Below are 12437 nucleotides of genomic sequence, written 5' to 3'. Positions count from 1 at the left end.
GCTCTCACACACACACACACACACACACACACACACACACACACACACACACACACACACACACACACACACAATTAAGTCCTAACATATCTGGGGGAAGGTACTGCAGTTGAAAGTAAGAGATGGCAAAGACAAAAATACAACCCACAAAGTGTGCTAAACTATATGTGTACTGTAGGTATACAGTACATGTATGCGGTACAAGAAAAACACCATTACATTAAGATTCAGTCTAGAATGCTGACCGATGTCACCGAAAAGAAAAAAGAAAAGACAGTAGCAAAACACCATCGGATAATACAGCACTAAATAAATGATGTGATTGCAATTTTGCTCCAACGCAAATGATACCTATTGCACATACGAGTGAAGATAAGTGGACACACACGCACAGGTGGTCACTGAAGTACTTTGATCTCCACTGCTCTCATTCAGCAGGAGCCGCATGTCATCACATTGTCTGACAAGCCTGCAGGCTGCTGCTCTTACTTTTTAATGGACACACTCATGTTAACGGAATGACAGCAATATAGTAGATGAGAGGGATAGACGCTTGTGGAAGTAAAATAATAATAATAATAATAATAATAATAATAATAATAATAATAATAATGAACAGAAAGAAACTTCTCGATGAGTCTGCTTCCCTTTTGGTAGTTGATCTTTCACAATTATGCAAATGTATTTTAAATGGTAAAGCTGAATACGTAAAAAAGAAAACAAATAATAATTTGACCCGGCGGAGAATAATACAATTTTATAGACAATGAAACTCTGGTGTGAATGATTCGTAAATTCATGACGAAATGCAGAAAGCAGCTCAAGTGGGGCAAAACAACAAAAATAGATATGTTTTGTTCGTGCTGCAAATTATAGGACTAATATTATTCAAGAGTGGAAAACTGCTAATGAGAAGTTCGAATATTCATTCTCATACCTGTTGATGCACATATGCGATTTTAAAAAAAGTTATATGAGATAACAGTTTTAATAATTGCAGCATTATAAGCATGCAAAAGCAAGAGTGAATGTGAAAAAAGCTGAGTCTGAGCCGCATCTGCACCCATTCACCTTTATTTACCTTTCTGACAGCATATAATATAACCAAGGATGAAAAACTAAGCTGCTCTTGTCAAAGAAAAGAGAAAATCCCTGATGCTGCTTTGCTGTTTTAAGAGCTCTAAGTCCACTTTTTTTTTCCCCCCACTGGCAAGACTTCAAACAAGCTGCTTCAACAAGTCTGGGCTCTTATCTATCAACACTCAGAGATGAGCTACAGTGAACAGGAAACAAAGACAGACAAAGAAATAGAGCGAAAGGGAGAAAAACATGCAGAAGAGACTAAAAAAAAAAAAAAGCAATCACTGATGGTGTGGATACATTTTCTGTCAGACTTAAATAGAAAGAAATAATAGTTTGTCACAAGTGATGTAAGGAAGAAAAGAACAGGTGCAAAAACAATGTCCTATTTCATTTTCATTTTTAATGAGTTCACATTTTAATGATTAATCAAGTTATTATTTTAAAAAATGGATTATATATACCTGACAGTATGAATGCGAGTGAAATTTGTATTTTTATTCACAAATTAACTTTAATGAAATACCATTATATGAATTTCAGGAAAAGAAAATATTGACATAATATTACATTTCTGTTAAAAAAATGTGTACTTCTTCTTCTCCTTTCGGCACGTCCCTATTCAGGGGTCGCCACAGCGAGTCAGTAATTTCCATCCGCCCCTGTAAACCGTCCTACCAACTCGCATGGTCGTCTTGGCAAAAGTTTTATGCCGGATGCCATTCCTGACGCAACCCTCCCCATTTCTCCGGGCTTGGGACCGGCACTGGGGAACAGTGCACCCCCAGGGGAGGGCACTGCCCCCCAGCGGCTGGGTCGTTAAAAAAATGTGTACATGAATACAAAATGTAAAACGTTTATGTTCAAAAAATATTTTTACATACACTATTATGCATAAATGTGCATTAGGTCGTGCTTACCTTCATACAGTCTCTTTAGGGATTGTGCATGATTAGAGTGAAAAATAGCATTTAAGGTGTTGATGCTATGATGTAATTTTCTGTCGCGTTTGTAAATGATTCCTGAACACAATTCAATCTTTTACTAAAAATTGTCCAGCTGTTAATAGCATACAATTATGATAGCCGGCTCCCTTAATCGTTTGCAGTGTTTGACAATAACATCATTGCCAGTGCTTGGCTATTTGACATATTTATCCTTGTGCATGATTCGCGGTGGCTCAAATCAAAACTTGTCTGGCTCATTTTGATAACAGGCACACTTGACAAAAAGCTGTGTTTATTATGGTCAGATGTTCTGCATGTCTTTGCGTGCGGTGGGAGTCGGCTGAATGCATCGGTGCAGTGGTTAGAGTTGAGGCTTTATTTGGATCATCAAGAGTCAAATGCTTTAAGGATCAACGCGACAACATTTCCCTAAAATGGTTGGAATCGGATGATGGGTTCCTGAGAAAGTTTTTTAAAATTTGGGGTTTGGGGGAGTAAAAAAAAGTATCATTTTGTTATTTCTTGATATATGTCTACCCACCCCCGCGGGGATCCTAAAAAACCTTGACCGTAGATAGTGATTGTCAACATCACCTTGATTGGTCAGAACATAATGCCAAGAAATGTCATGAACTTTACATGCTCATTACATATTCCATATGAACTTCTTGATTAACAAATAAATAAGGAAATAAATAAAAATCCCAAAACAACCCTGCAATGCACTTTGTTTTGCTGTCTCTATCGGACTATCCTTGCCTTAGCTAAACGTGGCCTGTTAATTAAAGCTATTTATTAGCACCAAACAGCCAATTAACAGTCTTTCAGCAGAAGGGAACACACTAATCCATACAAAACACACAGAGAGGTGACCAAGAAAAAGAACAATAAAAATAAGAGGGGCAAAGATGTGAATAGGTGTCAAAGTTATTATATAAGGGCTGTTAACCCCATTAATATTCAGTTATTCATTTGTTTGGTTTAAATATTTTGTCTCAGTTCATTTTAAACCTGCAATGTTGCTTACACTGCTTTAATTATCTGCTGTGTACAATTGTCAGGGTATTTTATTCTCCACTTGGAAGTTGGTGTATTTACGTAAAGCAAAATAAGATGGTATATTTAAATACAGGTTACCAGTATCTCAAAATTTATGATATTGTTTATTTGAAAAAAAGAAGTTTTCTCCCCTAATGTACTCATTCTTATTTATTTATTTATTATTTTTTAAGTCTATAAATACAATTACAGAAAAATGGTCTGATGAAAACCCAAATTTGGAGGTAAATTCTGGCTTAGTACATTAGCAGTTCCACTCACTGGCTGATTATTTAGTGATCACATGTTTTTTTCCCCCAGCCAACTGTTTATTTTTATAAATTATCCACTTAACCACAGCATAGCATCTCATGAGCCACAAATTAGTCTCCGGTGAAAGAATTAATCCCAAGATCATCCTCAATCATCCAAAATCCAAACAGTTATTCAATGTGCTTCAAAGTTAGAATCCAAAGATACAATAAAAAGCTATGAGGATGTCAACAAAAAAGCTTATTTTAGCTGATAAAACCCATGCTTAACACTTACATAGACAAAATGATAGTAAGCATTAGATAATTTTCTTGCTTGCTGTTACATTATTTGATTCTCATATTCTGACACACACACACGCACGCACTCAGATTTAACACAAGATTTTCCTCTCCTGCTGTGGCCCACTTTTGTAACCCCACTATCAAGACAACAAAGCAATACAGTCGAGAACCTGCAACGGCCCTATTTGTTTGTAGCTTGTATGTGTTTGCGTGAGGGCATTAATGTGTATCAACTTTCAACGTGGGAGCTGGCCTCCCTTTAACGGACATAAAGAAAGGTCCCTATAATGTCATTTGTTTGTATTCCCAGGTGGAGGCTCAATAAAAATGGCGAGCAACAGCAGAGATAAACAGCTGTGGGGTTAGAAGTGCTCAAAATTGCAAACAAAACTGAAACAAATGAATGGGTATTTTAAAACCGTTTTCGTAGATAGGGCGCGCCGCTTTATAAGGTGCAGAGAATAGAAGCTACAATAGTGGCTGTGGTTGTGATCTGCATCCACTAGGTAGCGCTACGCTCAAGGGAAGACAATACAATATAGCAATATTTATATAGAGCCGTCACAACCAACAAAGCCATGAAAACTGGTCACAAAATGAAACATAACAATACAAATGGTATTACAAAACAATGAATGAATGGCAAAAGTTATGAAGACAAGAGATTCAACAAAAAGACACACAAACCTCGTGGGCTCACATCCACAAGGGGCTAAATATCCTTAGAAGTCTTGCTTGTCTCCTTCTTCCATCGTTACGTCAGTAGTTAACTATGCTTTTGGTATTATCTTTATTTCATTATGGCTGTGCAGAGCTTACAAAGTAGTTGTCTGTTGGAGTGTGTGTTGGTAAATGCACATGCCAATTAGTGTCGGGCAGAATCCTTTTAGGTTAAAATTGGTTCCTGCTAACAATCACCACTACATGGCATAAGAACACTAAGAGGGAAACAACTCAATAGGGAATATAAAGAGACTGTAACTCCATATATAAAACGCATCGGATTATAGGGCACATTGTCGACTTTTGAGAAAATTGATTGCTTTTTGGTACGCCTTATAGTGCGGAAAATACGGTAAATAAAAAGAAAGAAACGGCTCACAGTGGGATTCCAGCTGGGCCACGAATGGCAGCTGCATCGATTCCAACCACTATAACGAGGCCTGGACAAGACTGAGGGGGCTGGATGTCAGACACAAGAATATGCTAGAATGCCATTTCTCCCAACCGAGGCAGTTCAATTGTATGGTTCAGCTCTGTCAATTGTAGTTTCACGCAGTTTACCACACATACCTCTGTAACAAATATCCTCACAGAAAAACGCTTCTAGTCTGTTTGAGGTCTTGCTTTGGTCACTGATTTTGAAGAATAAACTCACATTTCACATTTGATTTTATTTAAAGTGGGAGAGTACAGGTCAGATATTTTGTAAACTTTCAAAAATTGACATGCTGAGCCATATCTTCTAAAATCACAGAAACATCTAGGACGCCAGCACTCAATTCGTTACATGGTCTTTTTTTTTATTGTACCTAAATACATAGGTGCAGGTGTGGGGAGTTTGTGTCTGCTGACTCAACAGACAAAAAGCAGATGTTGTCAGTCTGTTGTTACCGGCCTGCTGGTGCTTTCCCACACAGATGAACAGATAAGACACATACCTATAACTCTTTGTCATGTTTTTTTTTTTTGGAACATGCTATTGAGGAAACTTATTCCGAACAGGTGCTTGCAAAATACTGGACAATTTATCCCAGCATTGTGGTGAAGGGATTTGTTTTTCTTTTACAAATGAATGGCATGCAGACCATATGAAAATTTCACTGGCCACGCCCAAATAGATATGTTTTCTCTGAGTATTGTACGACAATCCACATTATAATATTATAATGTTAAGTTATTGAAACAAGAATTTCTAGAAATCGTCTGACAGGATGAGAGTTTTATGATCCTCACTTTTTATGATAGGCGTGTGTGTGTGTGTGTGTGTGTGTGTGCGCTTTCATTTCCTGCAATCGGCAATCTTTAGAGAAAGTCTTTTTGTTGGCTTCTTTATTTTCAATCAATAAGTAGTGAAAGGTTTAAAACGGTGTCAGAATGTAAACACATGCACATTCCCAGTGAGCGATCAACTTTCCACAGCTTGTTTGATGAAAAGCTGTCTCTAAAGGCAAGGTGAATTAATCCTGCACATACTGGCTGAACTATTTGGCTGTTTTAGCATTGTGTATGTGCACAACTATTTTACATAGCGATAAACAGGCATTTACATGGGAAACGGTGAAGCAACAGGCAAACACACAACACACACCACATCAGCGATACAAATAACTCCTGGAGCTGGATCATTCATCTGTCCCTCGTGTTCTTGTGTGCCCGGTAAATAGAGGCCGAACAAGAGCCAGCAAGGAATTTCTTGGACAGCACAGGCAGAAAGAAGTAACAAAAGTTAAACCTCTTTTTGTCAATATGAATGTCCATATATGTAGATTGTAATGATTTTGTTGAAGCAGGCTTCATATGTCTAAGGAATAGCTGCACTCAGCAATCAGAGAGAGAAAAATGATTAGGCAAATGAGGCTGAATTTATAATAAACCTTTACGCCTATTTGGCCGAGACACGTCCACTTGTAGACTGGGAGCAATTAGGCCACTGGTGCCACTATTCCATGTTTTGACTCTTTGAAACCCACAGCACAGAAGAATCTGAGGCATTACAAATTGGAACTGGACAAAAATATGTGTGAATTTGGATAAAAGCCACACAATCACTCAAGAACTCACTTAAGCAATCGTGAAAATAAATAACATCGATTTTGTTTTTTTTTTCTGTGCCTCTTTGGCAACACGTTTTCTCCAAAATTGAGCAGACTCAACTAATACTGCAAAGAGAACAACAGAAAAAAAAAAAAGAATAAAGTCAAGGTGTAACATTATTTCATATCAGGAAAGCCCTGCACATGAACGAGACAATCATGAAAACAATACAGTCGGTGATTGACATCCGCACATACTATACAGGTACCAACTCGCTGCAACGGAAAGACTGCAAACCCTGGTGTTGTTGTCAGGAAACGAAGTTTTGAAGTGTCACATACAGTTAACTCCAAACACATGGTGCGATTATCAAGGGAGAAGCAGATGGCTGTAGCTAAATTGGAATAATACTAAGAGGAAACAGAGCAGATTACGTCATCACTTTGCAGAAGAACATTTACTCTGTACTCTAATTACTGTGTATTGTCTTATTGGTCTATTTGTATTTGCTATGCCAACTCTGAATTTATTACTGCATTTGGGGTAGTTCACAGCACGTTCTGACTTGGGATGGAATAACGGCAATGTCGCCATATTAAAATTGACCCGATACTGTCGGCGTCATGGCACGATATTAAAAGCAGCGCATCTGTTAAACAGGCCAGATTCTTTTCCATTTGTGGTAGCTGATTTATTTGTTTGATTTGAATTAGGCACGTTTTGGCCACCTATGTTAAAGCCCTACGCCCATCGCCAAGGGGAATGTAACACGTTTGAGTTCATCCACAAATTGACTTGATTCCCGTGTGCTTGCATTAGAAATAGAACTCTACTGTTCAACCATAAAAGAAGAGACAAGCATGGCTTTGGCATAGCAATGAGGGCGGAATATCACTGCGCAAACACACGGATGCTTGCACAAGCGCACATCAACCAGTCTGGTTCCATTTGTGGAGCCTTTGATCAAAGAGGAGGTGTAACATTATCCTGAAGACTAAGTTATTAAAGGTGTCTTTAAAGCCAAGGTAGAATATGTCACTTTTACAACCATTTCTTCCGCCGGCCTTCTTGGGGATGGAGCGGTCATCTCACATAAACGACATAGGGCAACATAGAAGTTGTTCACCTGATTTCAATAAAATGCAACAAGACTGAGGACAGTTAGTGGCACTCCCCTCAGTTATTCACCTAAATTGGAATTTGTAAAAACAGATGCCTGGGATTTGCATTCTGAACTCGCATCTCATGTGGGCAGACAAGCAACCAGAATGTGTCAAGAAAACAAATCACTGAATGCATTAAATGTATGCATGTACATATTTTGTCTCTTTCCGTTGCCACTTTTGTCTACTTAAACAATACATTAATTAACAGGAAAAATGAGAGGAAAATTGTGGCGAACAAATGTCAAATTTGACAAAGATCGAGGTTAGCTTTTCCCAATAATATAAAGCAGCAGCTGGGAAAACTCCCTCAGCAAATAAACACAATTAGGATCCCCAAAGGGGGGAAAAAACAGAACGCTAATTGTTGAAAATATTAAAAGTGATCTGTTGGGGAGAGAGAGACTTGTTAGACTAATTAACTTCTTCCGGTGTTTTGTTTTTTTTTTCTTTGTGACAAATGATAATTACGTCAACATTACAAGGCATGGTGGGAATTCACAAAAACGGAAGGTGGGAGGGGGTCATTTATTGTGAGCAATTTAATTTATTTTCCACAACCGCTTGCTCATTGGTTTTTCATTATCCTCCCCCATTTCAAGCACCTCTACCTATTTTCTTTTTTTCAACCTGCATTTTATTTATATTTCCAATTTTTGGGCGTCCCTGGTGGCGCTGAGCAGGTGCAGCGGTCCATGTTGACAGCTTGTCCCTTCTCTCTAGCTGCAAGGCAAACTGTCACTCTTGTCATTCAGGCCTATGTGCACAGCATGGAAAATGGATGTGGGCATCTGTATTTGTATGTTCTCGGGAGATTATGACAGTGCACGGTGACAGGGGCAAGGGGCACTGTAAGCACTCTGAGAACCAGCTGAATGCACACACACACACACACACACACACACACACACACACACACACACACACACACACACACACACACACACACACACACACACACACACACACCAGGGCATGAGTCTCAGAACTTTGACCTGGCAGGGCCAAGCCTCAGGGGCAAAAAACTTAAGAGATGAAAGCTTGTGTCTTGTGTTTTTATACAAGTCACACACCCTGGCAGTATCTCTGTGCTGAGCAAAGCACATTTTCCCTGGAGTATCACTACATTGCTGGGAACAAGCCAGGACGAGTGGCAATCACACACATTGGGTCAACAAGATACCCCCCCAAGAAACAGAAAGTAACTTGCCAACTGACAAGCAAGCACAATCCCCCTACTGTGAGAGGTGCGTGCTTTCCTGAGTGTCAGTGCGTTGCGTAACCTTTCCAATCCTTTTCTACTAAATTCTCAAAACAACCAGTTGACCATCAACATTTAACACAGTTTATTTGAGCTCTTCAAAATCCTTTATGTTTTTTGTCGAGTTAATTGTACTACCCGAAAAAAAAGAAAACATGACCCCCCCCCCCCCCCCCCCCACACACACACACACACACACACACACAAACCAGCTGGATGAAAAATCTTGGACTAATATTTGAGATCTGGCATTCAGAAACAGGAAAATTGCTGCAAGTTCATTATAAACCCTATTGTGTGTGTGTGTGTGTGTGTGTGTGTGTGTGTGTGTGTGTGTGTGTGTGTGTGTGTGGTGCAGGGCACTGGCCCTAGACAAAGTGCTCTGCCAGGTTTCTGCCCACTGGTCTTTTCATTGCTGATGGATGGGCCTAGTTCAGCACCATCTGGCTACAGGATACTTCACATTAATCATTGCAAACACACACAGAGGCACATCCACTCACAACTTGTCTCTTAAAACACACACCAGGGGGCCAGTGTTCAACACTGTATGTACGTATGCATAAAAACGTGTAATCTAATGTCATATTTAAATCTAAAACTTTTTTTTTTTTTAACTGAGGTCAACTGCATGACAGGAAGATAGAAAGACCAATCAAGAAGCAAGCTAATTCCATTAATCCCATTGAGTGTCAATATTGAAGGTTGACATTTACCTCTCTCGGGATTTTTCATTAGTAGCGGGTATGTGAAGACACAATCTTGGTCATAAAACAATTAGTTGATTTAAATAGCATTGTTTCATTGAGGCTTGTAGCCTGCAGCTTTGAAACAATAAAGGCCCACAAACACAACAGCCCCTCCGCAACTCAGCCTTTATTAATGACCTTTGCCTACCTTGTCGAATACATATTAGCAGTAATTGCCGTAAAGACGGAGACTTATCCCTACACCTTGTACACATGCATTCTTGCTGTTACATGTGTACACAAACCGCACACTGATGTCAACCCACAATACTTTTCCTAATCTATAAACCGAAAGGCCATGCAACCATACAATCTAATGTAAAATGAGTGATATGATCAGACTAACGCCTGCAGTATGTGGGTTTAATAAAAGATGATTTGCCTCCACATTTCCTCAGTGAATGGACGGAGGCAAGGACAGGAAGACCTTGGCGGATCTGGGATGGCTCATGCTTGACATTGGATCTTTTTAGCAAAGCATATCTCCCAGCTATCTGGACTTGTGATGCACAGGGATTTATTTTGCACATCTACAATCTCTGGAAATGGACGCAGAGCCACATGAACATTCTGGGCTTGACCAGACATTGTGGGATAGAAGATTTGTGGAATCATTTGTGTGAAAGAGGCAAATATATCAGAACATCACATGTTCAGATTTGTATAACTTTCAAGTTCATTTTCTATGCATGAAGAACAAATACAACGTAAGCAAATATTTAGTCGCTCTATTTTGTGTGTGAGGGTTTCCTAAAAACTATTACTAGAGAAAAAAAATTCGGGAAATTCACACAGTAAGAAGGGGCTCTCTGTGATGAAAAGTAAAGCTCTCCAAAAAAAAAGAGTGATAATCGCCCTGATTGTCCAAATAATTTAGTTGATGGCGCTTCTGCCTTGTACACGATGCGAAATGCATGACTGAATTCAGTCAAAACCGATCACCATACTGTATAGTTAAATCCTGAGCATCCAGCTCAAAGGAAAACTGAGCCCCCATTGTAATCAGGAGCCAACACTTCACATGCTCTTCTCCACAAGATTGCTGACAAGAGACGATCCCCCACATAAGTGTAAAACAAAATCATCACAGCCCTTAAGACAATGCATGAATGATGACTGACAACTTCTGCTGTCAAGTGAGGGGCTTCTTCTGAAGCCCGATTAAGGAAGACGCAAGCTGATGATGAAACAAGTGCATACTGATGGAAATGGACAAAGACACATGTCAAAGTGGAAGGAAAAAAGAAAAAAAAAAGGAAAGAAAAATGCAGTCTTACCTTGTGGTCATAAGGGTTGTAGGAGTGAAAGAGTTGAGATAGTTCTTTTGTCCGTTGTTTCTTCTGTGATTGAAAAAAACGAGGAATGCAATGTTAAGATAAAGATAAACAAAACATATGCAATCTACAACTTGAATGCAACATTAACTCAAACCGGAAGGAAGAACTTTGGCTTTGGTATCCGACCTGATTCAAGATGTGAAAATCATTGGCAACATTTTGGGCTGGTGCTTACAGCTTTGACAACAACCATGTCGAATATTAATATTGGAGACCTAACCTTAAAATTGTTCCACTTCTGTAGGCTAGTCCTGCTTAATGTAAGATAAAAGCATGGCATATGGTGTAAAGACGTAAGACATGCAATACATCTTGACTTATTAACTTATGGGTCACTTCAGCAGATGGGAGAAAATTCATTACGGCTAACAGCAACGCCTGCAGTAATCCATTCACTCTGTAAAATATAAAATGAAGACAAAGGAAGAGAGATAGAGATTTTTGACAACCAATCATATCAGAAAGCATTTTTTTCGATTCAATTTATGCTCCAAGTCCAGCCTTAACCTTTGCGATGTGTAACAAGACGCACAGGCATGAGACGTGAGTGTTTGATACACAGCACTTGTTAATGCAATCAGTGACATGACGCTGACACAGTTACAAAGAGGCGTAATTAGCCCACTGATTAGGCCATGCCTGGCTGAGGGGTAAAGGCTGTATGGACTTGCCGCTATTGCTACAAGGAACTTTGTAATCATTTCCAATTCTTTCTCCAGCTTTATTCCACTCAATTCTGATCGGTAAAGGGTTGAGCTCGTGTCCTCAGGCTTGCTTCCGTACACAGGGAGCAAAAAGCCTAACAGGTTGCTCTGCTTCTACATGCAGTCATCACTGTAGCTTCAGCAAACATGACATCATTTTGGGTTTCTTTTTTTTTTGGGGGGGGTAGTAAGAGGGGACTTACTTTTTATAGTATACAAGTAAGAATCATTTTCCAGGGTAGTCGAATGAATTTGTGTCAAATCTGTTGTTCCACCAACATTATCCTGCAAGACGCAACTATTTCATCACCTCATCACGCCTCAGTGTACCCTATATTCCTCTGTTCACACATTTCTCAACCCAATGACCACTCCCAATCTTTTCCTAATTATTTGCTCCCTAAAGGCTCAAACTGCAATCCTAGAACCATTTTCCATGGTCTACATCTGAGTTTCTTTGGCTTTTACCTAAATCCCTCTCGCACTCTCAGTCAAGGGGCTCGCCACATCAACGCAAAAACTCTCTCTCTCTTCTCAATCTTTTCTTTGGCTTTCTATGTATCCCTCGGTACCTCACTTGTTCCTCATCTGCTATATTTCCCCACAGGATGGGAGCACTCATACTTATTCACTCTTCACTCTCTCCCCCTGACTCTCCAACCCTCTCCCCCACCCCTTAGTTGATGGATCTCACTATACATGCCTGGAGCATCTTAGGTGAGAGCAATCCTCTCATCATCACTCCTTAGAACCATTCTGTCTACTTCTACACCCTACTCTCGACCCCCATACATCGTGTCTGTGTGTGTGTGTGTGTGTGTGTGTGTGTGTGTGTGTGTGTGTG

General features: G+C 39.6%; 1 protein-coding gene across 1 annotated transcript in view; it reads right to left on the bottom strand.

The window, feature by feature from the left end:
- Window positions 1-12437, bottom strand: part of cdkal1 (CDK5 regulatory subunit associated protein 1-like 1) — a 201470-nt gene that overhangs the window by 31996 nt on the left and 157037 nt on the right. The window contains exon 12 of the mRNA XM_019872988.1: window positions 10830-10892. Within this exon, the coding sequence (XP_019728547.1) occupies window positions 10830-10892 (63 nt within the window). The remainder of the gene's footprint in view (window positions 1-10829; window positions 10893-12437) is intronic.

The sequence above is a fragment of the Hippocampus comes genome, unplaced genomic scaffold (assembly GCF_001891065.2).
Source record: "Hippocampus comes isolate QL1 unplaced genomic scaffold, H_comes_QL1_v1.1 scaffold242, whole genome shotgun sequence".
In the NCBI taxonomy this organism is placed as follows: domain Eukaryota; kingdom Metazoa; phylum Chordata; class Actinopteri; order Syngnathiformes; family Syngnathidae; genus Hippocampus; species Hippocampus comes.
The sequence above is the reverse complement of the archived record's forward strand: the minus strand, read 5'-3'. Positions and strand labels throughout refer to the sequence as shown.